The sequence below is a fragment of the Marmota marmota genome, unplaced genomic scaffold (assembly GCF_001458135.2).
Source record: "Marmota marmota marmota unplaced genomic scaffold, marMar, whole genome shotgun sequence".
NCBI classification, from domain to species: Eukaryota; Metazoa; Chordata; class Mammalia; order Rodentia; family Sciuridae; genus Marmota; species Marmota marmota.
The window spans coordinates 34,064,949-34,092,013 of NW_025999900.1; the positions used below are offsets into that span (position 1 = coordinate 34,064,949).

The 27,065-nt window shown below is 50.4% G+C and overlaps 4 protein-coding genes across 16 annotated transcripts in view; 2 read left to right on the top strand and 2 right to left on the bottom strand.

Annotated features, from left to right (window-relative positions):
- The window catches only part of Ripk3 (receptor interacting serine/threonine kinase 3), a 34,699-nt gene that overhangs the window by 4,150 nt on the left and 3,484 nt on the right, over window positions 1–27,065 (top strand). Inside the window, exon 11 of the transcript XR_007345842.1 lies at window positions 24,398–24,399. The gene's annotated coding sequence lies outside the window, so the exon portion shown is untranslated. The remainder of the gene's footprint in view (window positions 1–24,397; window positions 24,400–27,065) is intronic.
- Window positions 719–22,404, top strand: Adcy4 (adenylate cyclase 4). Of its 12 annotated transcripts, none has more exons than XM_048798737.1 (26): window positions 719–821; window positions 1,135–1,321; window positions 2,600–2,797; window positions 2,903–3,064; window positions 3,652–3,801; window positions 4,222–4,370; window positions 4,448–4,559; window positions 5,688–5,815; window positions 5,965–6,123; window positions 6,361–6,493; window positions 6,683–6,856; window positions 9,969–10,012; window positions 10,148–10,234; window positions 10,451–10,520; window positions 10,833–10,930; window positions 12,258–12,342; window positions 12,446–12,583; window positions 13,187–13,297; window positions 13,519–13,703; window positions 13,918–14,002; window positions 14,433–14,591; window positions 15,888–16,034; window positions 16,340–16,447; window positions 16,565–16,679; window positions 17,231–17,355; window positions 17,444–17,642. In XM_048798737.1, exons 2-26 carry the CDS (start codon window positions 1,160–1,162, stop codon window positions 17,612–17,614), a joined length of 3,255 nt encoding a protein of 1,084 aa, XP_048654694.1. In that variant the 5' UTR covers window positions 719–821; window positions 1,135–1,159; the 3' UTR covers window positions 17,615–17,642. The 12 variants fall into 12 exon arrangements, 10 of the variants coding, with proteins under 10 accessions (XP_048654694.1, XP_048654697.1, XP_048654693.1 ...); XM_048798740.1 differs by lacking the exon at window positions 17,444–17,642 and adding an exon at window positions 21,998–22,404 and having other exon boundaries at window positions 737–941; XM_048798736.1 differs by having other exon boundaries at window positions 737–1,013.
- Ltb4r (leukotriene B4 receptor) lies at window positions 19,287–21,634 on the bottom strand. The gene is made up of 2 exons (XM_015491985.2): window positions 21,059–21,634; window positions 19,287–20,462 (listed from the first exon to the last, which is right to left on the bottom strand). Exon 2 carries the CDS (start codon window positions 20,451–20,453, stop codon window positions 19,398–19,400), a length of 1,056 nt encoding a protein of 351 aa, XP_015347471.1. The 5' UTR covers window positions 20,454–20,462; window positions 21,059–21,634; the 3' UTR covers window positions 19,287–19,397.
- Ltb4r2 (leukotriene B4 receptor 2) lies at window positions 23,572–25,759 on the bottom strand. Of its 2 annotated transcripts, XM_015492016.2 has the most exons (2): window positions 25,660–25,759; window positions 23,572–25,281 (listed from the first exon to the last, which is right to left on the bottom strand). In XM_015492016.2, the coding sequence occupies exon 2, from the start codon at window positions 25,261–25,263 to the stop codon at window positions 24,187–24,189; it is 1,077 nt and encodes a 358-aa protein (XP_015347502.1). In that variant the 5' UTR covers window positions 25,264–25,281; window positions 25,660–25,759; the 3' UTR covers window positions 23,572–24,186. The 2 variants fall into 2 exon arrangements, with proteins under 2 accessions (XP_015347502.1, XP_015347493.1); XM_015492007.2 differs by lacking the exon at window positions 25,660–25,759 and having other exon boundaries at window positions 23,572–25,338.

Below are 27,065 nucleotides of genomic sequence, written 5' to 3' on the forward strand. Positions count from 1 at the left end.
CCCACCTTAAGCCTAAACTCACAGATCCCCTTTTCTTCTGGATTTCAGAGACTCAGCTTTGGGTCCCTGGGGGAAGGGGTGTTTGTGGGAAATCAAAGATGCCAGCCCTTCTCCTACCCTACTGGAATCCCTGCAGGCCCTCTCCCATCAGCCCCCTTACTGTCATATTCTCTCTCTATCTCTCTCTCTCTCACACACACACACACACAAACACACAAGGCTACCACAGTGGCTCACAAACACCTTGCTTCCTAAGCTTGGGGAGCATTTTTGAAATGGAAAGCTATATCTCACAAAGCTCCACACAGATTTCCCTGCTCCCAGAGCTGGACATGGTGGGAGTATGGACAATTCAGATTCTGCCACAACTGCTGCCAGAGAGGCCAGGAGTGGAGAGGAGTGTGTGTCCCTATTCTGACTTAGATTCCAGCCCCCAACTGGCCCACCAGGACTCACACTCTTCCTTATATTCTTGCCAGGCTTCACTCTAGCCCTCCTTCCGTCTCCCCACATCCAAATGTTCAGTTCCCATTTTGGCACATCCCATCAGGCAGACCCCACAGTCTCTCCCACTGTCCATATTCCCCTTTCTTGAGCGGACCGAGGACTGAAGGCGATAGTTCGGGAACACAATCCGACTGGGGGAGGAAGCCAGGGGAGTCGGCTCCGGCACGGGAAGGGGCCGGGCTGTCCTGTCGGGGAAGTGGGAGGGGGCCGTGGCGCCGAGAGGGAAGCGCCTGTCGCCCCAGGCTCTGAGCCACTAGTGTAGCACTGAGCCTGACTCCACAACCAGCTTCCCAGCTGCGGGAGTGTGGCGCGCAGTGAGTTCGGGGGGAAAGTGGGAACCCAAAGCCTTGCAGCGTCAACTCCAAGTCCTGTCTCCCCGGTGATGAAACTTTGCTAAGGCACCTCCACAGCCTGAGTTTGCGGGAGAGGCTGGGGTGAGCAGGGAGTCCGGTCACCGCCAGCTGGGAGCCAGTTGGGAGCGGGCTGGGAGGCCGCAGGGAGCGCCTGTAAGCAGACCGGGATTGCCTCAAGTTTGGAGGCGCGGAGGGAAGGGCCTTGGGGCAGGTGAGAAAGACACCGTGGAGCCGGTTGGGCTCTGAAAATAATCCAGCGTCCGGTCCACCCCAGGCCTGGGGCTCGGGACAGGGCTACCATGGCGCGCCTCTTCAGCCCGCGGCCACCCCCCAGCGAAGAAGACCTCTTCTATGAGACCTACTACAGCCTGAGCCAGCAGTACCCGCTGCTGCTGTTGCTGCTGCTGATCGTCCTCTGCACGCTAGTGGCGCTGCTCCTCGTCGCCTGGGCCAGCGGCAGGGTGAGATGGGCCTCTGGTTCTGGGGCATGCTCCAGAGCCGCGACTCTGCTGCAGCCCAGAGAAGGGTAGCTGCCTAGTTGACATTTTGGGAGTTGGGATTTGTGGGATCTTCTTTTCAATGTTCTCTTTGCTGGGAGCGGGAAAAGAAGCATTGAGCCTTGTTATGAACTGTGGTGACCCTGGGCAGGTCACAACACCCCGTGGGCCTTGGTCTCTGAGTCTGCCCAGGAAGGTTAACTGAGTCCTGGATACTTCCCATTTCACTCTAACAGAATTCTAACAGACCTTATAAGTTTTTGTGGTCTGCTGATTCTAGAACAATCCAATACCAGATTTTCCAGTTTTCCAGAGGGGAAATTCTACTCAAGCTGCTGGAGGAAATAAGTTTCTGGTTTTCTCTCTCACATTGGGAATGTGGAACAGACTCCCAGAAGGCACCTTCCATCCCGCTTTCATTTAGTCCCCAAAGAAACCCATTTTCAGTTTTTCTTTGAGGAAGAAGAGGTCTTCAATTGCATTTCTGGAAATACACTGCTCCGGGGTTTCTTTTCACTCCTTGGAGAAAACGTGGGGAAGTCACTGGGTGCGGCCAATTCACCCGAGTCCACCCCCAAAGTCCGGAAAGAGGTGGGGACAAAGGGCGGGGACCGAGGGGGACTACCGCGTCAGGGCAGGGCAGGTGGCGAGATCTTAGTCCTCCGCCGCTAGGGAGGTGCGGGACCAAGGCGGAGCCCAGGCGCCCCCTGCTGTTTCCCGCCAACCCCAGGCTTCCAACCTCTGACTCCTGGGGCGGGGATTCTCCCGAGCAAATCATCCAAATCATCTGATTTGGAGACTTTCTTTCCTAAGTGCCATCTTGTGAGTTAAGATTGGTCACTTATTTCCAGAGGCCAGGAGGGTGCTACAATTCCCGTTTGAAAGATAGAAAACTGAGGCGCGGAAAGATCATAGATTGACAAACAGCCAGCCTGGCATTGAAGCCTATTCTGGGTAGATGTTGCAGGCTTGCAGCATCATGCAAACAAAATAATAGGTCGAACGATATGAAATTACCGATCCCTGTAGATAAAAACAGCAGGACATAGACAATTTCTTAGATTTCAACCTAATATGAATGTCAAGCAGAGGTGTCATGCTTCTTTTGTACTTAGGTTTGAGGTGCCCTTTCAGAACTGCCGTGAGGGGTTATCTATTCTTCCTCTATCTAGTCGTCCCTCCTCACCTTTGGTTAGCTTCCCAAGCTTTTTTAATCTTGCCTAATGCACTCTTTCCCCACAGGAGCTGACCTCAGACCTGAGCTTCCTGACCACAGTGCTATGTGCTTTGGGTGGCTTCTCCCTGCTTCTGGGCCTAGCTTCCCCGGAGCAGCGACTCCAGCGCTGGACTCGTCCCCTGTCAGGCCTTGTGTGGGCTGCGCTGCTGGCTCTAGGACACGGTTTCCTATTCACTGGAGGCATAGTGAGCGCCTGGGACCAGGTGAGAGGGATGGCAGGCAAGGGATGGAGGACCACCTTAGCCTGGACCTGGCCCCAGGCCTTGTGAAGCATAAGTAGGCCTTTTACTACTCCCACCCTGCTTCAGGTGTCCTTTTTCCTCTTCATTATCTTCACGGTGTATGCCATGCTGCCCTTGGGCATGAGGGATGCTGCTGCTGCAGGTCTCACCTCTTCTCTCTTGCACCTGCTGGTCGTGGGGCTGTACCTTGGGCGGCAGCAGGACTCCCATCCTTCACTGCTGCCACAGGTAAGAACACAAGTAGCCCAGGCAGTGCCCAGGGCCAGCTCTGCTGCATTTGCTGAGCTATGACTGCGGTAGGGTGCAACACTGAGTGCAAGATACAAACACAAACCCCCACAGATACAAATACAGATCCCCTTGGTGGAGCTGATACACCAGTGCAGATACCTACTGATACCAGAAGAGGGCTCCCGACCCAAAGGGAAAGACTTCATGGCTCTTAAGGGAGCCAGATATGGAGATACAGATGATGGAACCATCACAGAGAATGTAAATCAGGACTTGAGTAGTTCTGTGCAGCTACAGTGGGCAGAGGATGAGGATGGTGGGATGGTATTACATATATGCAGAAGTTTCTAGACCTAAGAGGCCATAATGGACCAACAGTCAAGAATCTACAGCAGGGAAGATGAATGGCCCTAGGGATGCTTAAGTCACTAACTATAGAGCCCAGAAGGTCTTGGAGACCAATCCCAACTACAGACTCCCCCAACCTCACCTGGGCACACGCCTGTAATCCCAACAACTTGAGAGGCTGAAACATGAAGATCGAAAGTTTAAAGCCTCCCTCTGAGGGTACTCCTCACCTACAGCTGGCAGCAAATGCAGTGTTCTTCCTGTGTGGCAATGTGGTGGGAGCATACCACAAGGCACTGATGGAGAGAGCATTGCGTGCCACATTCCGGGAGGCACTCAGTTCCCTGTATTCTCGCCAGAGGTTGGACACGGAGAAAAAGCATCAGGTCAGCTGGGCCTAGAAGGAGGGTTGGGACCAGTGCTCAGAGAAAAGAGTTGTTTAGATTACACAAGTGGGTTTCTTCACAAGCTAAGTGACTCATTTGATCTTCTATGGCATTTTCTCCTTTGTATAAAATGTGGCTATTGCCTATCTTGGAAGGTTGTTGCTGAACTCAAACAAGCTGAAACTTAAGATGGTTATGAAGTGAAGAATTCTAATCGAGGTGTTAGTACTGAGAGTTCAGTCCCTAAAGGTGATTAGTCAGGATAGGGTGCTGGAGCATGGCTGGCTTTGTGCCCTGGTGGGCCCCTGGGGGGGCATCCTAGTAGAGGTGGAGCATTCTGTGGGCTTCTGGGAGACTTGGGGGCTGGGGCTCCTGGTTTTAGGGTATAGGATGGTTGGTGCTCATAATGACCTCCTCTAGGAACACCTTCTCTTATCAATCCTACCTGCCTACTTGGCCCGAGAGATGAAGGCAGAGATAATGGCACGGCTGCAGGCTGTACAGGGGTCACGACCAGAGAGCACGAACAATTTCCACAGCCTCTATGTCAAGAGGCACCAGGGAGTCAGGTATGAGGAAGGATGGCTGAAGGGGAGAGCCTGTGGGCTGAGACCCTGGCCCCACTGATGTGGTCTATCCTGTGCAGTGTACTGTATGCTGACATCGTGGGCTTCACGCGGCTGGCCAGTGAGTGCTCCCCTAAGGAACTGGTGCTCATGCTCAACGAACTCTTTGGCAAATTCGACCAGATTGCCAAGGTCAGAGAGGGCCTCCTTCCCCACTCAGAGATCCTAATGTACCCCATCCTGGGGAGCCCCTTCCAAGGATAGCTTTTGTCTTCTAAGATCCCAGTCCTACCTCAGAGCCCCAGATACTCCCATGGAATTAGGAGACTCTCTCAGACATTCCTAGTCTGAAGCTACTCACCATACACCTCAAACCTGAAGAGACTTTTCAGCCTCTCTCCAGATGTCCCAACCATAATGCCCCCAAGTATGCTTAAAGCTCCAGCATAGGTATCTCTACACTTTATGTTCCAAATCCCAAATGCCAGTAATCCAAGATTCTCAGGGGGATGAGGCAGAAGGATGGCAAGTTTGAGGTCAGCCTAGACAACTAAGAAAGACCCTGTGTCAAAATTTTAAAATATAGCTAGGTGCGGTGGCACACGCCTGTAATCCCAGCAACCTGAGAGGCTGAAACATGAGGATCACAAGTTTAAAGCCAGTCTCAGCAATTTAGTGAGGCCCTGAGCAACTTAGCAAGGTCTTGTCTCAGAATTTAAAAGAAAAGAAAAGAAAAGAAAGGGCTGGGGATGTTGCTCCGTGATTAAGCACCACCCAATTCAATCCCTGGTACCAAAAAAAAAAAAAAAAAAAAATCAAGTAAACCTTAAAAAGGGCTGGGAATGTGCACCCCTAAGTACTGGATGGGGGCATGTATTTCTAAAAAAAAATTTAAAAAAATCTAGAGAGATTTTCAGGTCCTCCAAGTTGAGAGAAGTTGGAGGGGGAAGAGAAATTTCTGTTCTCTGCAACCTCAGCAGCACTTACTCAAACCCCAGGAGTCAGTCTATGTTGTTGCACCCCTTCAAGCCCTTCCATACTGAGACTGCTTCCATCCAAATCTAGTTACACCCTACACACACCAAACTAGGGAGAACCAGAGACACTCCAGAATTTGGGAATTCTTTCTTTAAAAAATCCACAGGGGACACTTTAATTAGCCCCATATCAAATTAAGGGAGTCCCTAGATCTGACCTTGATACTCAGAACCTCAAAGACTCTCAGGAATACCACATTCGCTCCCCACTTTTCCCAACTCCCTCCGACCCCTCTGACCTCTAATCAGGTTCCTCTATACACTCCCCTCACCACATTACCAGGAACATGAATGCATGCGGATCAAGATCCTGGGGGACTGTTACTACTGTGTCTCTGGGCTGCCCCACTCACTGCCAGACCATGCCATCAACTGCGTGCGTATGGGACTGGACATGTGTCGGGCCATCAGGTTAGCATGGGCAGGTGGGCAGGAGGGATATGGAGGGATGGATGTGGGAGGGGACAGTCCGGGTGGTGGAGTTCTCCTTGAGAGAAAGAGGAATGTGGAATGGACAGGGCTAAAGGCAGGACTCAGACTGTACCACACACTCTGCTCAGGAAGCTGCGGGCGGCCACTGGTGTGGACATCAACATGCGTGTAGGTGTGCACTCAGGCAGTGTGCTCTGCGGAGTCATCGGGCTGCAGAAGTGGCAGTACGACGTCTGGTCCCATGATGTCACGCTGGCCAACCACATGGAAGCTGGTGGTGTACCAGGGTGAGACCTGAGGCCCCAGGCAACCACGCAAGAGATTGCCCACATGCTGCCACCCTTTTCATAGTTCCGTAAGATGAACACAACCTCATGTGGAGCTCATGGAGATCCTGGGGCATGGGGGGGGCACCCATTGTAACACAGGGCCTTTCTTGAAGTCGCTCTTACAGGAATGATCTTTGAAAGAAATGGAAGGTTTGGAGGCCCTCCTTGATGACTCCTACTACCCTCTCCTTCCAGACGAGTGCACATCACAGGGGCTACCCTGGCCCTGCTGGCAGGGGCTTATGCTGTGGAGGATGCAGCTGTGGAATCCCGGGACCCATACCTTAGGGAGCTAGGGGAGCCTACATACCTGGTCATTGATCCTCGGGTAAAAGACCAGGAACCCCATGGACTACACCATGCTAACCACCTACAGGCAATAGGCCTGATCTCTTCTTCTATGTCAGGGGTTGAGTTCCTGGGTACTAGTGGAGGGCAGGGACAAAAGCCTCTAAGGGGACTGGGGAGAAAAGGGGAAATGTCTGTGATCTTTATTCTCAGTCTTCCTGTGCCCCAGGCTGAGGAGGAGGATGAGAAGGGAACTGCAGGAGGCTTACTGTCCTCTCTGGAGGGCCACAAGATGCGCCCATCACTACTGATGACCCGCTATCTGGAGTCCTGGGGTGCGGCCAAGCCTTTCGCCCACCTGAGCCACGTAGACAGTCCTGTGTCCACCTCTACCCCTCTCCCGGTATGTGCACCTCCATTATAAGCCCCAGCATAACAACCCCCATTGTCCTCAAGTCCCACTCCTAGCATCCCTGACCAGTGAGTCACTTGAAGATTGTGATATCCCAAGGTCATGAACTGTCTGGTAGCCCCAGCCATTGGTCCAGCCTGTCCTTGCACTTCCTTTTGTGGAAAGAGCAAAGACCACTGCCCTTGAGCTCACCTCAGAGAAGATGCAACATGTGCATTGTTCCTCAACCTCCCCTTGCCTTGACACCACAAAGGAAGTATACACTCTGCTTCCTCCTGTCTCACTCTAGTGCTGCACACCCATCACAGCAGGATATGTCACTGCTTAATGCAATTTCTACATCTACACGCTCTCTTCTTTCAAAAAAAAATTTTAGTTGTAGATGAACATAATATCTTTATTTTTATGTATTTATTTTTATGTGGTGCTGAGGATCAAACCCAGGGCCTCACGCCTGCAAGGCAAGTGCTCTACCACTGAGCTACAACCCCCACCCCTCTTCTTTAACTCCCACTAGAAATGGGGAGATGGGGCCAAATTGGTTGTTGCCCCAATTCCCCAGAATTTGTGCATGGATAAAATGAGTGGAATTGAAAATCACACATGGCCTTGAAGCAGGAAGTCACCATGAACAGGAAGGGTAGTGGGGAAGGAGAGGTAGTCACCCACCCCTTGTCTAGGTGGAGCTAGGGTAGGGTCAATCACTGGCGGATTCCATATGTAGCACCTGGGGGTAACTAGTGATCCATATATGGGTAGAGGAGCCTACGTCTACCCTGCAGGCTGGCTCTTGAGGTTGATGCTCCATGATGAGCTGTCAAAACTCCCTCATACAGGGACCCTGGTCATGTTCCTAAAGGCATGTGCCAGGGTAAAGTCCCTGTCCTCTCAGCCTGCTGTCTCTCATCTTTCTTAGACTTCCCCATATCTGTTCAGCATTCCCATCAACTTTCCACAGATCTCCCTGGAATCTTCCCTGTTGGATAGACCTGGTTACATTTATAGGATGTCTTCAGAGTACTTTTTCTTTTTTCCATTCTTCCTCCTCTCCCATCCAGCAGGAAAGAAGGCCAAAGATCACTGAACACTGGGAAGTCAGGGAGCATTGGCAGCAGTGGTTCAGGAGAGGACTAATTCTTAGTCTTAGCATGGGGAAAGGTAAAGGTCAAAGGATTAAACTGGCAGAAGGCAGAGGAAGAAAGAATCCAAAGCCCCACTGACTGTTTCAGGATGAAATCTCCAGGGTAGGCGTGGAGTTGTGTGGGGGGTTTACCACAAGCCCAGTACTGCAAGATGACCTTGGGTGTAATTTTCCTGTGGTAGGGATGCCCACCAGAACCTACGATAGACCTCCTGTACACTCTGGTGTGCAGACTGGAATATATCAGAGTGGAGGAACAGTCACCCCTCTATCTCCTAAGGCAGGACCTTGCTAGCCCAGGAATTCCACTTCTCAGTCCCTGAAGTTCCAGGAACTCCATCAAATGTTAGAAATCCTGCCAGACACTGTGGCAAATGCCTGTAATTCCAGAAGCTAAGGAGACTGAGGCAGGAGTTTGAGGCCAGCCTGGGAACTCAATGAGACCCTGTCTCAAAATAAAAGATAAAAAGGGATGGGGATGTAGCTCAGCAGTAGAGCACTTCTGAGTTCAACCCCCAGTACTTCCCTGCCCCCCCCCACACACAAAGAAGTTCTGAGTGTCACCATCAGCCTATTTTTAAACAAGGTAAAACTTTGGTTGAGTTGTATTTATATGTACCATTCATCTTTGTATTCCCTCCAATTTGTATGTGCGGGGGGGCAGGGGCAAAGAACTGAGAGCACTGAGGATGGAGCCAGGGCCTATGCATGCTAAGCAAGCACTCTACCACTGAGCTATACCCGAAGGCCCCCTTTATATTAAATTTTTTTTAGTTGTTGTTGGACCTTTATTTCATTTATTTACTTATATGTGATGCTGAGAATCGAACCTAGTGCCTCACACATGCTAGGCAAGTACTCTACTACTGAGCCACAACCCCAGCTCACCCCTCCATATTTTTGAGCACCTATTGTGGCAGGTACTAGGCTAATTATTCTTTTTTTTTTTGGTGCTGGGGATTGAACCCAGGGCCTTGTGCATACAAGGCAAGCACTCTACCAACTTAGCTATATCCCCAACCCTAGGCTAATTCTTGAGAAGATTAAAATAAATGTTTTCCCTGCCATTAAATAACTTACAGATATTGGAGGATAAATAGGTAGTTTGAAAAAAAAAAAAGGTGCATATATCAATGCCTAGATGGGTCCATACAATATCCCCTCCCCCAACCCCTCGTCCCATATACCGTGTTTTGGTTTAGGGGAAGATGTAACCCTGTGACCTTACTTCCTTCACATTAACCAAGGAAACAGGAAGGATTGAGGAATGGTCACTATACTGCTTGACTGGACTGTGGCCCACTGTACTTCATACTCTCCTTGAGCAGTTGCTTTTCATGCTCATTTTCCTATTTCTTCATACACTGCATTCCTTTCAGTGAAGAAGAGAATATCTATAATCAGGTTGATTTCCTTTCCTCTTCTCTTTTCTTCTTCATTCCTTGTTATCCACCCCCACCACTTCTCAGCTCAGCCTGGCTAATCTCACAAAAGGTCAGAGTCACAATATTCTGAATTGTCACTTCAGTTTAAATTAACAAATTTTTTTTCCCTCTTTTGGCATCCAATGGTGATGGGAAAGTCCCTGCCTTTGAATTTATGCAGTCTTTAGGAAAGGGAAACACAGAATCAACAGCCCATCATAAATATAAAAGACAAAGGGTTGCTGGAGTTAAAAGTTATGAAAACTATGAGGAAATAAAGAGTATAAGACCCTGGGGGTCTCTAGTCAAGAGGAAACTTTAAAGAATAAATGGTTTGAACTGTTCCTTTAGGGAAGAAGGGATTTGGTGGGGAAGAGAGAAAAATCAGTAGAAACAGATGAAAAGGCGAGATCAAATGTCCAAGGTCAAGGACATGCACAGAGCATGTGTGCGGTGGACAGGGGCACATCACAGTACAGTTTGTGATCTCCCTCACTGTGGAGGTGACACTCACTGCTCCCTCATGTTCTCCCAACAGGAGAAGGGCCTGGCTTCTTTCAGCCCCCAGTGGAGCCTGGACCGGTAAGGAGACCTGAACCTTTTTGACAATGGACTGACTGGGTGACCTATCTCCATTCTCCCTGGTAGGGGGGCTGCAGTTTTTGCTCAGATACTTTGAGAATCTCCATGGTGATAGACTTGTTTGTCACTATGCAGGAGCCGGACCCTCCGGGGACTAGATGATGAGCTGGACACTGGAGATGCCAAGTTCTTCCAGGTCATCGAACAGCTCAACTCACAGAAGTATGGAAAGCAAAGATGACTGGGTGGGCTGCAGGCCCCAAAGTCATATGGTGGAAGAGGGATGATGTTCCCCTGAGGGCCTGAAGGGAAGTGAGGAATTGTCCTAGAGGGAAGACCCACCTGACCACCTCCTCCTGCTCTCTCCTTTGCCCTACCCTCCCCTGCCCTGCCTGGTCTTCTCTGGTGCTTACTGCCCTCTGCCCTACCTCCCACCAGACAGTGGAAACAGTCAAAGGACTTCAACCTGCTGACACTGTACTTCCGAGATAAGGAGATGGAGAAACAGGTAGGCAGGGGAGAGGGGCACCAAAGGATTTCCCATCTTTCTTTCCTTGGTCCTTCCAGAGGGGTCAGGCCTTGTATGTCCCCTCCCCTCCCCAGGTCTGTAAGTCTTTGACCCTGGGGTGGGGATGAGGGCTTTTGCCTTTCTCATAAAGGAAAAATCATCCGGTAGATTGGATGATTATTGGGTGGGAGTAGGAGGTATGGGCACAGTTCCTTTAAGAACTGGTAGGGGCTACATGGAACTGAACTTGAGGGAGAGCTATGAGGATAGTGGTAGGCAACTATCAATGCCCACCTGCCCGTTCCCTTGCAGTACCGGCTATCTGCCCTTCCTGCTTTCAAATACTATGTAGCCTGCACCTTCCTGGTTTTCCTGTCCAACTTCATCATCCAAATGCTGGTGACAAACAGGTGAGAGCACCAGTCAAGGGAGGTCCTGGCTGTCATACACTGACTGATCGCCTTGCCCTTCCTGACCCCTGACCTACATATTGTTCCTTCACCCCTTCCCTTCAGCTTCAGGCACTTACTAAGGAAACGTGTTCTGGAGAACCAGGGACAACCACAGCCCTCATCTAAATATTATGTACCCAAGCACTTTCACCTGCTTACCTCTTTGGGTGCTGACAACATTCCCATGAGAGCAGTTGTATTCTCATTGAGAAGCCCAAATCTCATAATAAATGAATAAGTTTAGAAAGCTCACCCTCATAGGGGCTGGGGATATAGCTCAGTTGGTAGAGTGCTTGCCTTGTATGTACAAGGTCCTGGGTTCAATCAGCGCACACACATACACAAAAAAAAGGGACGCCCTTGTTCCTAGTCCATTGCTATGAGGGGTATAAGTCTTGTTCAAAACTCGCCAGAGCTGGAAGCAGTGGTACACATTTTTAATCCCAGCCATTTAGGAAGCTGAGGAAACAGAATTGCAAGTTCAAGGTCAGCCTGGGCAACTTAGTGAGAAACTGTCTCAAATAAATTTTTTTTTGTAGTTGTAGATGAACAGAATGACTTTATTTTATTTGTTTATTTTTATGTGGTGCTGAGGGTCGAACCCAGTGCCTCACACATGCTAGGCAAGTGCTCTATCACTGAGCCACAGCCCCAGTCCCTCAAAGTAAAATTTTTTTTAAAGAGCTCAGGATGGGGGCTGGGGTTGTGGCTCAGCGGTACAGCACTCACCTAGCACGTGCAAGGCCTTGGATTCTATCCTCAGCATCACATAAAAAAATAAACAAAATAAAGGTATTGTGTCCAACTACAACTAAAAAATAATTAAAAGGGGGGGGGCTCAGGATGTCACTAAATGGTAAAGTACTTGCCTAGTATGTTCAAGGTCCTGGGTTTAATCCCTAGCACTCACACTGCTCATATGTGGGTGAGCATGCACACACACACACACACACACACACACACACACACACTCAGCCAGGTTAAAGAGCTTTGGCCCAGAAATTGGACTGATACAGTCTCAGCCACTCTTGTGAGCACCTCCCTTCAGTGTTGTCCCCACCCTATTGGTTCCTGTTCCACCTAAACCCTGTCCTAGACCCTTCAGCTTTCTCAAAATACCAGAACATAATGTTCTTTATCAGCCTGGACCACTTTAACTAAACTAGATCCCCAGGAGCACCTCTAACCCACCTCCCCCTGCCACCTCCCAACTGGCTGCCACAGCACCCACACAGCACAGAGAGCCTATTCTGGCACTTCAAGGCCTCCCTTGGTTTTCCCATAGGCCCCCAGCTCTGGCCATCACCTACAGCATCACCTTCCTCCTCTTCCTTCTCCTCCTCTTCATCTGCTTCTCAGAGTACCTGACGGTGAGGTGGATGGGGGTGGTAGGGGCAAGCTGAGCCATGACATGACCTGGCTTGAAGAATGTAACCCAGCCCAGTGGTTAAGACACCTGTGCTCCCTCCACAGAGGTGTGTCCAGAAAGGTCCCAAGATGCTGCATTGGCTACCTGCACTGTCTAACCTGGTAGCCACACGGCCTGGACTGCGAGTAGCCCTGGGCACTGCCACCATCCTGCTGGTCTTTACCATGGCCATCACTAGCCTGGTGAGGGCAAAGGAGGCCCTATCCACCTCCATCAGGGACTGAAAAAGGATCCCTGGCTCTGGGAGGGCAGCTGAATTTAGGCCAAAAGAAAATGTTGTAAAAATATAAAGGAAAAAAATATAGACTCCCACAACCTATCATCTGAGCATTATTGTTATTAATAACACATTGACATCTTTCCTATCTTTTTCCTATGTGGGCAGATACTTATTACTTTATTTAGTTGGCTGATTTTTACAGAACTTACAACAGTTCCTAGAACTCTATCCCTGAAATGCACCAGGAAATTATACCCCAGCCAAAGGATAATTTCCTTCCTGTGTGTCCTTTTCTGTAAAAGGAAGCTAAGGCTCAGAGAGGTTAAACAACTGGGAAGAGCTGAAAAGATGCATCCATGGCAGACTAGTACTCAAGACACCCTCCTACACTCCCTCCCCTCAGTGAGGACCCAGGCTGAGGCTTGCTCACCAACCAGAAATAACAGAATCTGCCTTTTGTGGGAGTCTGGCCCTAACTCATCCCTAGGTTGGCCAAAACTCAGCTAAAGCCACCATTGTGCCCAAGGAGCTGCCTGCCGCCTCATCTTCTCGTCTCCTTCTGCAGTTCTTCTTACCAGCATCATCAGACTGCCCTTTTCGGGGCCTCAATGTATCCTCCATGGCTTTCAACCTCTCCTGGGAACTGCCCGGTTCCCTGCCTCTCATCAGTGTCCCAGTGAGTATTCTGCACAGCCCTACATCTCCCTCCCCAGAGCCTTCCTCAGTAACCCCACCTCTAGAGTTGAGGCACACTCCTTACTATGGATTGGAACTGTGTCTGTGTGGATGACTTTCCTGTCCCCCTGATAGAACCTGGGCCCTAGAAAGAATAGGACAGGAACCCTTGGGTGTCCTATGGGACACGCCCACTCCTGATCACCTTGCCTGGCCCCACAGTACTCCATGCACTGTTGTGTGCTGGGTTTCCTCTCCTGCTCCCTCTTTCTGCACATGAGCTTTGAACTGAAGCTGCTGCTGCTCCTTCTGTGGCTGGCAGCCTCCTGCTCCCTCTTCCTGCACTCCCACGCCTGGCTGTCTGACTGCCTCATCGCTCGCCTTTATCTAGGCCCCATGGACTCCAGGTATGCATGGCCACTGGACAGAGGTTTTCAGGACCTCAGGGAAGGGGGTCAGAGAGGACACAGCAGAGCTGTCCTGGCCTCACTAACCTGAACCACTCACAGGGCCAAGGAGGAGGGGGGCTGAGGGGTTACATGGACAAGGGAAGAAGGGACGGGGAGGTGGCCATCAGGAAGGGGCAAAGCAAGGGACAGCCCTGATCTGTGGCCTCCTCAGGCCTGGAGTGCTGAAGGAACCCAAACTGATGGGAGCTATTTCCTTCTTCATCTTCTTCTTCACCCTCCTTGTCCTGGCTCGGCAGGTAAGTCCTCAGCTCAGCCCTCTAGAATCTGTGAATGGTGAATCTGGAGTCCCCATATTGGTGACTTGTTCTCTTTCATCTCCAGGGTTAAGCCCAAGGGGTGTGCTCTTTGGAAGCTTCTAAGTGAACCTTCCTGTTCCCTTTCTTGCTTTTTCACTTCCCAAGGGGAGTGCCCTCAAGTTCTCTGGTCCCTCTTTCCCCCATCCCCAAATCTGGGAAAGGCCATGCTTAAGAAAAAAATCTGCTGCCATACCCTAGTTTGAATCTAGTTTCCAGAATACTCTCTCCAAGGAGAGTTGCCCCTTTAGCCTTATCTCTAAGCTGGGGGTAGGGATGTTTCTAGGCATTGTGGAGTGGGGATATGAACACTCAGGACCTGAGGCTTCCCCTGCACTGTGGCTCTTCATGGTCCCCTGCTGACCCTCCCTAGAATGAGTATTACTGCCGCCTGGACTTCCTGTGGAAGAAAAAGCTGAGAAAGGAGCAGGAAGAGACAGAGACAATGGAGAACCTGACCCGGCTGCTCTTGGAGAATGTGCTCCCTGCACATGTGGCCCCCCAGTTCATTGGTCAGAACCGGCGCAATGAGGTAATTCCTTATCTCTGGCTCCTAAGCCCCAGATGCCATAGGGAGCATGTTTGGATGAAAGCCTGGGCCCTTGTCCCATCCTCTCTGGACTCCCCCACAGTGGGTCAGTCATTCATCAAGCCCTGTCCCTGTCAGGCAGGTGCCTCCATTTTTCACAAGATTTTGAACTCTGTCTTTGGTGAGGACAGAATTTCTGCATTTCAAGTTCTTACTTGGGAGCGTGTCTTTTCCAACTCATTACCACTCCATACGTTTCTTAAGTTTAGACACGTGTTGATGGTAGTTGTATGGAGGATGTAATTCATCCATCTCTCTAGACTTAGTTTCTAATATGGTAGCCATTAGCTGTATATGGCCCTTCTAATTTAAATTTAAATTAATTAAAATTAAAAATTCAGTTCCTCAGTTACATTAGCTACATGTCAGGTACTCTATAGCCACATACAATTAGTGCCTATCATATTGGACAGCACATGATGGCAGAAATTCCTATTGGATGCTGCTGCTCTAGATACTCAGAAATCTTGCTACCATCAGACCATTGGAAAGTTATTGAATTTTGCACTATCTTTTTTGTGCCACTATCACCTGACCCTCTTTACTGTGGAAATGTTCTTGTTGTATACTGGAGGAAGTTAAAAGAAACACTTCAAGAGCTATTTCACAGACTTATGTCCCTACCACCTACTCTCTGATCTCAAAATCAGAAGTAGTTCTACTTCTGGTTTCTTCTATTGTGGACACAGGAAATTTTGTAACAGGTTCTGTTTCTTTCTTCACATTGGCTGTTAGAAAACTCAGAACTGGAATCTAGGATTAACAAGGACTTCATGGCACCCATTTTGTGAACTAATCTCAGACCTGGTTCCATCTTTATCATTTTACTCTAATTTTCCCTTTATTTCATACTCACTATTGATGCTTTATTTTGTGTTCCAAACCTTGGCTATTTTTTGTAAGCTGATTTATCTGATTTAACATCTTTTAGCAATAATTTAGCAATAATTCCCACTGACATGATCCCGAGTCTAAGAGTGAGTCCCTTCATATATATAGCTATGAAGTTATCCTGACCCCAAATCTCTTGTCTTTCCTGGAATCACAACAACACCAAATCTTTGATTCCTGAGTCATATCCCTAGGGTAACCTGGCCCTACTCCTTTCCCTCCTTCTCAGCGCTTCTTAAATAGAGGGACAAGGAGTGTGGCTTCAGTAAGGAGGACCCCGTACAGACCCAGAAAGGGAAAGCACATGACATACACCCCTCCCTCACCTCAGCCTCCTGCCCCCTCCAGGACCTCTACCACCAGTCCTATGAGTGTGTTTGTGTGCTCTTCGCCTCAGTCCCGGACTTCAAGGAGTTTTACTCAGAATCCAACATCAACCACGAGGGGCTAGAGTGTCTGCGGCTACTCAATGAAATAATTGCTGATTTTGATGAGGTGACAACTCCAAAGGCCCCCCAGGTCCTGTGTCCTGGATTCTGGAATTTCCACTAGTACCTCCTTCTACTTTACTTTCTGGCCATGAGGCCAATTCTATCCACCACTCACAGCACCCCCTCTCTTCCTCTGATGCCACATATCTACTCCCTCCAGCAAATTGCTGACTATCAACTCTCTTCTTCCTACCACCATCCCCTACTCTACAACCTGGTCTTTAGCCTCCAAAGGCCTGAGGCTGAGCTTCTGGGAGAGGGGAGGGTGAAAGCAAGAGAGACTAGAGACAAGGCCTCCTCTCCGTACAGCTGCTCTCCAAGCCCAAGTTCAGTGGGGTGGAGAAGATCAAAACCATTGGCAGCACCTACATGGCAGCCACAGGCTTAAATGCCACCTCTGGACAAGAGGCCCAACAGGTATAACAACCCTTCCTTACCTATCAACCTTCCTTTGGGCTTTCACTGGTGGTCCCATGAGTGGGACTTATTCCTGTGCCCTCATTGGCCCATCCTGGTGGGCGGGCCCATTGCCAGGATGCTGAGCGAAGCTGCAGCCACCTTGGCACCATGGTGGAATTTGCAGTGGCCCTGGGGTCCAAGCTGGACGTCATCAACAAGCATTCATTCAACAACTTCCGCCTGCGTGTGGGTGAGAGCCCCCCCCTTGTTGGAGCAGTGTGGTATCTCCTCACCTTCCCAAGCTCTCCCCACTCCAAGTGCTTTGTTCACTGCTCTGCACCCCATCCCTGGACCCCCTTGCCAGACTCACTCCTATGAATGAAGCATAAAGCTGCTGGGCCAGGAGCTAAAAGGCATGCTCCCCTCCTTTCCCTCAGACCCAATCCTCCAGCCCCAGAGACCCCTCCTCTCCTTTAAGTCCCCCCAGGTCCTTCCTCTTTCCCAGTTCCTTTAGCTTCCTCTTCCCTTTTCCCTCTTCAAAGTTCCCCCCATCAAGCTGGGCACAGTGGTGCATGCCTGTAATCCCAGTGACTCGGGAGGCTGAGGCAGGAGGATCGCAAGTTCAAAGCCAGCCTCAGCAATGGCAAGGCACTAAGCAACTCAGTGAGACCCTGTCTCTAAATAAAATACAAAAAAGGGCTGGGGATGTGGCCCAGTGGTCAAGTGCCCCTAAGTTTAATCCCCAGTACCAAAAAAACAGTTCCCCCCATCAGGGTTCCTCTTTACCATTTTCCTTCTCAGGACTGAACCATGGACCAGTAGTAGCAGGAGTGATTGGGGCTCAGAAGCCACAATATGACATCTGGGGCAACACAGTGAATGTGGCCAGCCGCATGGAGACTACAGGAGTCCTTGGCAAAATCCAAGTAAGTAAACCACATTGGAGGCATGTGGGGAGGAGGATAAGGATAGGCATGCCCCATACTCCCTCACACCCCCCTCCTCCAATTGCAGGTGACTGAGGAGACAGCCCGGGCTCTGCAATCCCTGGGCTATACATGCTACAGCAGGGGTGTTATCAAGGTCAAAGGCAAAGGGCAGCTCTGCACCTACTTCCTAAACACAGACTTGACACGATCTGGACCCCCTTCAGCCACCTGGGCTGAGACCTCTCATCCCTTCTAAGATCCTCAATAAAAAGATTCTGGAGGGCTGGGGTTGTGGCTCAATGGTAGAGTACTTGTCTAGCATGTGTGAGGCACTGGGTACAATTCTCAGTACCACATAAAAAATAAAATAAAATAAAAGTCCATTGACAACTAAAAAAGATATTTAAAAAAAAAGACTCTAGGATGTCTAATGCCAATTGATGTCAGAAGTTGTGGATGTAGCTGAGAATCACCCCTCAGTTTCTTTTTAGGTTAAACTGAGTACGTGTACGTGTGTGCACATGTACCTAAGCAAGTGGGAAGGGAGTGATTGTTTTCACTAGCTCAGGAGAGGACTCTCTTGGCCGGCCTGCCTACATACTAACCTGATTCCAATATTTTGTATACCTTGGAAACTTAAAGAATTTTAGGCACATAATTCAAAACAAAGATATGTCCTTTCCTGCCCCTACTCACAAACACTGGAAAGAATTTCCAGGAAAATGACATTGAACTTTTATTCATTCAACATAAATGCAGAATGGGCAAGAGGCCTACAAAATAATCTATTAGGTTCCTTCCAGTCTCAGCTGCTATTTTCAAATTGTCCCACCATGCTTTCTTGTAAAGACCTATAGACAATTTAGGGGTTCTCCTGTACTCAGGGCCATTGGATGCCTGCCTTGCTTGCTTCTGCATCTTTCTATGCAAATGCTGATATAAAACATGTGATTTAGATCAATGCTTCATTCTCGCCTGCTCATATTTTGAAATCCACAGGAGATATCTTAATACTCTGCATTTGTTACAGATGTTGCGCATGGACTTTCGGTTTTGCTATTCTCTCTCTCTCTCTCTCCCTCTCTCTCTCTCGGACTCACATTGGTTCTTTGTTTGTTTGTTTGCTTGTTTTGTCTTGTTTTTTATGGGGAGGATCCACAGAACACAGCACTGCCGCTGCTGCTGTCATCATCCTAAAATGTCATCAGAACAAAGCTGGGCCAAAGGTGCTCCAAGACAACAGTCACCCCTATGAAGTACTAGCTTAGGGGAGTCTTTGTTTCCTGTGGGTGACCATAGCCACAGAGGGCCCTCAGGCTCACTCTGTACCAGGGTATATTGTGGGGCTGGTAGATGCTGATGTGCAGAATTCTAGGGGACAAGATGTAATGACTTTCATCTCAAATGAGAACTCCTTGGGAAATGGAGGAAAGGAAGGTAATGCCCTAGACCATCTGCTGAGAGGATAAAGATTCCTAGCAGGAAGCTGGACACTTAACAAGGACACTTACCAGGGTGTCAGGGAAGATGTTTCACAGAAGCCCATTATCTCAGAAGGTTCCCTGAGTCATAAGCCTGCAATGAGAAGCCTACATGGGTGGTCTTTTTTGACAGTCTCCTTCAGTAGTCTGTGAACGCTGTTCAAAGTGGGATCTGCAGATCACCTACCTCAGAATCTCCTTTTGTTCTCTTTCCAAAACTGGAAATCACGGGGAACTAAAGAATGTGACTCTCAACAATTGAGAGGAATCTCACCATGATGCCTGTGAGCACTCCTACACCCCATAACACACGTGCCCCCACTCACAGGGTTGACGCGATTTCAGACTTGAGTTTTAATTGTAAAGCTTCCTGCAGGAATCTGGCCAGAGAATGCTCTCTCATTCTGCCCTGACTTGCCCCACCCCACCCTCTTCTTTCCGCCCCACCCGGTCTCCCGCGCAGATTCTTCTCCCCGGGTACAGAACTGGGTCAGGCAAGCGTGGGATTCTCCGAGGAGGAAAGCGAGCTTCCTTCCACCAGATCTCATATAGTTAGCTTCATTGGAGAGGCTCAGAGGAGGCCGTGATGCTCTCGGCGAGTGCAGGCTCCGGAGAGGGAATGGCTCCCTTTACGGTCTGGACCAGGGTGCCGCCGCGGCGTGTGCTGGACACCTCAGAGCCGGTGCCCTCCAGCAACTTGGCAACGAAGCCCAAGCCGGCCGAGCGCAGCAGGCCGCCGCCTGCGCACGCGTACAGCACCGGGTTCACGCTGCTGCTCAGGAAGGCCAGTGCGATGAGCACGTGGCGGGCCAGCTGCAGCCGCTCCCCGACGGGACCGGACCCAGGGCGCAGACCCGCTAATGCGCGGAACGCCTCGGCCAGGTTCACCAAGTGGTAGGGCAGCCAGAAAGCGGCGAAGGCCAGGATGATGAGTGCCACCAAGCGGCCCGTGCGGCGGCTGCGACGGAAGCGCCGCGCCCGCAGCCTGCGCCCGATGTCGGAGTAGCTGGCCACCACGGCCAGGAAGGGCAGCAGGAAGCCGGTGAAGGCCTCGAAGAGTAGATGAAATGCCCTGTGCCTTTCGTTGGGGTACTTCGGGAAGCACACCAGGCTCCTGTTGTTCAATCCCAAACTCACCGTGCGGTATGCAAGAACTGGCGTGGCCAGCAAAAAGGACACCACCCAGATAGCTGCCAACAACGGCCGGACAATCTCTTTGGTGCGCAGCTTCTGGGACATAAAGGGACGGGCCACTGCCAGTGACCGGTCCAGACTCATGACTGTAATAAACAACACACTAGCATACATGCTGACTCCACAGATATAGTGGCACAGGCGGCAGCCGGCCAATTTGAAACTCCAGGTGCCATGAGCCAGGAAGTGCAGGAAAAAGGGAGCAGTGAGCAATACGGCCAAGTCGGCCAAGGCCAGGTTCAACACCAGCAAGGCAGTGACAGAGCGTTTGTGTATCCTTTTCAAGATGCTCCACACCACAAAGCTGTTGCCAGGAAGCCCCACAGCCAGTGCAATTGACAGTAAGATGATAGCCAACAGAGATATGAACATGACATTTCGTGAGGAGGATGCAGCAGGAGATGTAGTGTTTGTGGCCATCACAATGACCTGGAAGTGAGGGTGGACACTCATAAGGGTAGGAAGCCAAAGGTTTCCTGACTCCCTGACACACTTAGCCTGAAAATGCTGATCTGTCTCCAAGATCAGCATCATCAGAGGCACTGAAACTGCCCCATCACCACCAACTGACCTGACTTAAGGGGATCCGGTTGAGTAGAAAAACTAGTTTCCTAACTGGGCCACGGGGCCCCTTCCTGTTCACAGACCTAATTACAAAATAAACAGCCATCCCCAGTAACAACATTTTCATATCTTTTCAGACTCCTTTCCTGAAGCCCAGAATCAAACTGGGAGATTTTCCTCACCAGTGCTGTACCTTTTGAAAGCACCCTTGTCCCCTGCCTGAACCTTAGCCCTTCAGTCCCTTTGACTTCTTCCAATCACCTTCCCACTCTGACCCCAGAGACTTCCAGGGGTTCACCAGAAATAACAGGGATGGGGATGGAGTTAGTGGGTAGGCTTTGAGGTCAAATCCTCCCAACTCCGTTTACACTGGTTGGGCTTTCTTTAGAGATTCCTTTGCACGTTCTCTCATGACTGTACCTGGTCCCCCACACCACCTTCCCAGTTTCTAGGATACTTACTTATAAGCTTTGCCAAACAGCTGAAAGCTGATGCCAATCCCAGAGCCAGGGCAAGGTGGTATAGCTTAATCTGGATCTGTCCCAGTGTCGGAGGCGTGGGCCTTGGTATGAGTGCTTTCAGCTAAGTCAACCAGAGAGGAAGTACCACAGAACAAAGGAGGGGGAAGACACATCTTCCTGAGGGTGGGGCTGAAACCCCCACCCCCTCCCTTAACTGGGAGGAAGGGGGATAGTCTTTGTGCTCCAGGGCAGCCCAGCTAGAAGGAGGACTCCTGAGGGGTGGGATGCAATGAAAAAGAACCCAGGAAAGGGCATTAGAAGAGGAATTAGGGGTGCCAGTATGAGTTGGCTGGGGTGTGGTCTAAAGATGCAGGTCTAGACTGGAAAATTGAGCAAAGTTATGAATTATAGGAGGAGGGAAGAAGGCAGGAGAGGGGAAACAGGCTCAGACTGAAAGGCTAAAATGCCAATATCCAAATTTTTTCCTTAAATTTTGCATATATTTCACAGGTACAATGTAGATCTTTAGATAAATGGGATGTATAGGTTGAAAATGTAAGAGATTTTGGGTCTGGATGTGAGTTAGGTAACATTGTGATTTAAAGAGAGCATGTTGGTAAACCAAAGAGGGCAACATCCTGTTCTTGGCTTCAGTTGGAGCCATGATCCTGCTTGTGGGAAAAGAGCCCTCTCCCAGCACCTGCCATCCCTCCCTTCATTTAAGGGGAATTGGTTCCATTCTATGTTAACCAGTTCTCCATTTTCTGTTGTAGAAACCAGTCTAAGTGGTCTTGGTACCATACAGAATGCAAATTTCTTCCCCTTCCCCCAACCACTTGCCTTGTGCTTGCCCATGTGGCTACCCTGCCAAGTTTAGATTTTTAAGAATAAGGGGCTGGGCAAGGAGACCAACATCACTTCTTTCCTGTATTCCCACAGACTTAGGTGGTCCAGTTCCACTTGTGAAAAGTAGAGGCTGAAGCCCTGGACTGAACATGAGAAGCAGAAGCAAGGGCACAGTGACAAGAAATGCCTCACACCAGCCCTACCAAGAGAGAAATCCAGGAATATGAAAAGAGAAGGAGCCCCTTCTTTTTCCTGAATGGAAGGATGCCTTTTCTCCTTGAAATCTCCTGTAGAACATTAAAATTAAGAATACCTTTCTGCTTCTGTTTCAACCCTGTCACTTCTCAAGAAAGTTGCAAGGTCCCTGATACCTCACAGTGCTCCTACTTGCTCTGCTTTGAGAAAAGCCAGAGCAGAGTCGACCCAATAACTGTCAGGCAAAGGATATGATGAAAAGAAATGGGCTGAAACCACAGCAAGAACTGAAGGCAGGGCTGGGGCTGGGGCTGAGTGGTAGAGCGCTTGCCTACCATGTGTGAGGCACTGGGTTCAATCCTCAGAATCGCATAAATAAATGAAATAAAGGTATTGTGTTCATTTACAACTAAAACAATTAAAAAAAAAAACTGAAAGCAGAGTTGAGGAAGGGCTCTCTGACCAAGGTGGGTGAGAGAGATGGGGAACATGTAACAGGAAGTTAGGGAACCTCTTTCTGCCCTAGAACACCAGGACCGGAAGAAGCCTGTGTTTGGAAAAAGAAGCTCTTGGCTCAGAGCTCCAGGGTCAACAAGAAGCCCTTCAGACAGAAACTGGGCTGTCTTTGCCTCCCTTCTCAAGCTACTCCCCACCCCCATCTTCCTTGAAGGTCTTTCTTCTCCCACCAAGGACTAGGCACTCTGAGCACAATCCCTGTCACCCTAGTTCATTCCAACCTTAGTTTTGGTGACCCTGGCATGACCCTGGGGACTGGATTTCTTTTGCTCTCTTGACATCTGCCTGGAAGATGTGAAGATTTACTAAAGCAGGGCCTGGCTTAATGGCCAGAGTAACCACTCATGTGACCAACCATTTCAGTTTGTTAGGGGGATAACAGGACTGGGATAAGGGATTTACTGTGCTAACCTGAGAAAGTTCTGGACCACCTGGGATGAATTGGTCACCTGTGTGCTTGTGGATGGTCCCTGAAAACAAATCCAATGCTACATCCCCAAATTAAAAGTGTGAAGATCCAAAACAGTTTTTAGATCCAGAAATAGAAAGATTCCAAAAGATAGGGCTAAGAAATATTGAAAGAGGGATTAGGAATAGCTAGCAGTCTTGGGAGAAGATAAAATTGAACAGAGAGAGGAGTGAGGAGGGGAAGGAGAAGACAGGAAAGGAGAGGAGAGGAGAGGAGAGGAGAGGGGAGGGGAGGGGAGGGGAGGGGAGGGAAATCCTCCCTCCCTGAAAAATTCTTCCTGTTTTCCAATATTCCTGTCATTCCCCATAATCCCTTAACTTCCAAACAACCCCTGGTGAAGCAAGAACAGGCTCCTGAGCTCTTTTTCAAGTTAAGTTGCTTTGGGGGTGGTGTTAGATGGTCAGAGAGGGACGTAAATCTCAGATTTCCAGGCCCCTACACCACTGCCCACCCATGTGCCTCTTTGTACCTACAAGACAGGAACACATTCCTTTCAAACCCCACAGATTTACTTTCTCCTTGAAGATACAGTTTCTTCCCCCAGGCAGCTTTGTTAGGAGTCCAAAGAATGGATCTCATCCTCATCTCCCATCCAAACTCCCACACATTCTCTTGCTCTTTCTCCATTTGCCAGGTAGTTCTATGGGTAGGCCTAGGGGAACCAGGCCACCTGGGCTGAGGAGAGCAGCACAAGATACCACTGAAGGCTGATACTTCCAGCCCTGGCAAGGTTGATCTACCTGGGAATTATGTGGCTTTAGTACAACTCACACAGGATTAACCACCAAAGGGGAAACTCACTTAAGTCATCATCTAATGACTTCCCAACATATTTCACAATAAAGTCACTGGCAACAAGTAAGCAATGCTGGCACATGGGTATATGCCAACTTGCAAGCACACAGCATTTTTTAATAAGGGACATCACTATCCTCAAAGTCCCTCCGTTTTGAGGAATCTGGACCTGCCCCAGGTATGTAATAATCCTACCCAGCCAGATCCAAATTAGTTGGAAAAGGGTCCCCAAATGCCTCAGAGGAGTGAGTTTCAGGGAAGATGAAAAGTGGTAGGGGAAAAGCAGACATGGTTGTAGGGTTTGGTGTCAAGGATCCCATTCCTGACTGCCCCTCTTCACCCCACCCCCTGGGTCTCCATTGCCCTTTCCCGGCCCCACTACTTGTAGCCGGGGAGTAGTTCGTAGCTCCATGGTACCCTCCCTAGAGCGGCTTCCCCCTCGGGCTTCTCCAGAGCCCTCGAAGAGCCGTGTGAGGAACCGGGGACCCGCCCGAGGCAGCAGATCCCCAGCGGTGAAGACGTAGAGCACTGGGTTGACGCTAGAGCTGAAGAAGGCCAAGGCTGTCGTTCCAGCCCGCGCTGCCTGGCCTGCGCCGCCGAGCCTCGCCAAGGCACCTTCTGGTGGAGCGAGTGCTGCCACCACTTGCAGTAGGTTGACTGCGTGGTAGGGAGCCCAGAGCAAGCCGAAGGCGAGCACGATGGCGCTCACCAGCCGGCCCACCCTCGACCCCTGCTTCCCAGACCCCCAGCGGGCGCCCCTCAACCGCGCCAGCGTCACGCTGTAACAGCCAAGCACTAGCCCAAAAGGAAGCACAAAGGCGGTCAGAGTCTCCAGGCTCAGGTGGGCGGCGGCGTGGGCGGGCGACGGGTGGCACAGCTGGCAAACGCGGTCCCCCCAGAGATGGCGGTAGACAGCGGCCGGGACAGCAAGCAATAAGGCGGCCAGCCAGACTGCCAGCAGTAGGCGACGGGCCAGAGCCGGGCTGCGCAACCTGGGCGCCAGGAAGGGGCGGGTGACCGCGAGGCAACGCTGCAGGCTGAGCAGGCCGGTGAGCAGCACACTGGCGTACATGCTGAGGGCGCACACGTAGTACACAGCCTTGCAGCCCGCCTGGCCCAGCGGCCAGGCTTGCCCGGTCAGGAAGGCTACGAAGAGCGGTGTGAGTAGCAGGACCGAGCCATCGGCCAGCGCCAGGTGCAGTACTAGCGTGGCCGCCAGTGGTCGCCCACGTGCGGGCCGCCAGCCAGCCAGACTCCACACTACGAAGCCATTACCGGGCAGCCCCAGCAGCGCCGCCAGCAATAGAAAGGCCGTTCCAGTGGTCCGTGAGGCCTTCCAGCTCAGCAGTGTCTCATTCCCAGGGGGCCGGTAGCAGACTGACATCCTTCTTCTCCTGCGGGGCTGGAAGAGGCCACAGAGGGCATTCAGAAGTGGGGCATAAGTCCACATTGCCTCTGATGCTAGGTGAGAAGGAACTGTGCTTCCCTCCACTTCCCTGCAGCCTGTCCTTCTTCTCTCTGGGAATCTTGACATGGAGGATCCTGACCCCCAATTCAAATACCACTCCTTCTTAGAACCTAGATCCTCTGCTTCAGGTCAGGTGGCCTTCACTCCTGGCACCTCCCAGAGCCCAGAAGTCCTAACTTTAGGCTGTCCTAAATTTACTCAGGCCCCCATTCCTAACTTTAGGCTGTCCTAAATTTAGGCTGTCACTACTACCATCTCCGCCCCTTAAAAGTGGGCAGTGTGGAGAAAAAGGGCATGGGCAGATCTACTTACCCAGCTAGGAGCAGGTAGGGCTGGGGGCCTTCAGAGGCCTGGGGAAACTGAAAGGTGAGGCAGCAACGCATCAGGTGCCAATGTCTATCACATTTGCAGAGGGTGAGGCAAGAATGGGGAGGGACAAGATGAGGCTCATCCTGGCCTTTTCCTGGGGCCCCTCCCTCACCCCATTCTTTCCCATCACTAACAGGTCCAGACGTGTGGGAGCCTGCCTCCCTAGGAAACAGGATGAAGCTGAGGGTGCAGAAACACTCAGTTGATACTTGACCCTGAACCCTGCTTTTTTTTTTTTTTAATACATGGACACAATATCTTTATTTTGTTTACTTATTTTATGTGATTCTGAGTGTAAGGTCAGGCACCAGTGAAGAAAAGGAGGCAGACTAAAAACTGCTGAACAAGGCTTTATTGAGGTTCGCTCTGGGCAAGACCCTCCAGTACAACAGAGTGGTCCGGTGGAGTTGCACCCAGGCTCAGCTGGATTGTAATTTTATCAGGCTTGGGGCAGGAAGGGAGAGCTTGGGACTGGAAAGGGCTTGTTCTCCTGGGGTTGGTCTGGAGATCTTGCTGAATTCCATGTCCTTCCAGGATCAGTCAGGAGACCCCACTGATTGACAGGTGATTATCACTACTTGTCTGTTGGCACCTGATTGGTTGTTGGCTGTTTGTTCCCTTAGCCACTTCAACTGACCTAACACTGAGGATCAAACCCAGTGCTTCACATATGCGAGGCAAGTGCTCTGTCACTGAGCCACAACTCCAGCCCCTGCTTTTGTTCTTGTCCCTTCTTCATTTCTGCCCCCCCGATCCTTCCAGCATGACTTCTGCAGTGCTTATGCTTCCTGGCCTCCTTGGCATGTATTCAGCAGAGGTGACCCACACAACTCAGTTTCTCAGCTGCTCTCACTTGGCCTGTTTTCAGCCTCCCAACCCTGCTGAGTTCCCTTTTTCCTCAGCTCCCAGTCCACCCCCAACCATCTCTTGTTTTGGGAGTTTCGCTCCACCCTCTGGACTTTGGCTGGGTTGTCAATGACAACTTTTCAGTGTAAGGAATGGTGCTAGGTCTGTTGAGGAGGAGACAGAAATGCATGGAGGTTTAAGGGGTGTTGTGGTTTGGATCTGGAATGTCCCCAAAAGCTCATGGAGGTATGGCCCCCATTACAGAAAGATTTAGAGATGGAACTTTTAAGCAATGACTAGGGTTCTGACCTTATATAAATCTATTTGCTGGATTAATCCACTGATAGCTGAATGGACTACTGGGAGGCTGGACATTGTTGGAGGAAGTAGATCACTTGGGCATGGCCTTGGACTATCACTGTCCCTGGCCTCCTCTCCCCTCTTCCTCTTCTCTCTCTCCCCCTCCCCCCCTCCCTCCCTCCCTCCCTCTCTCTCTCTCTCTC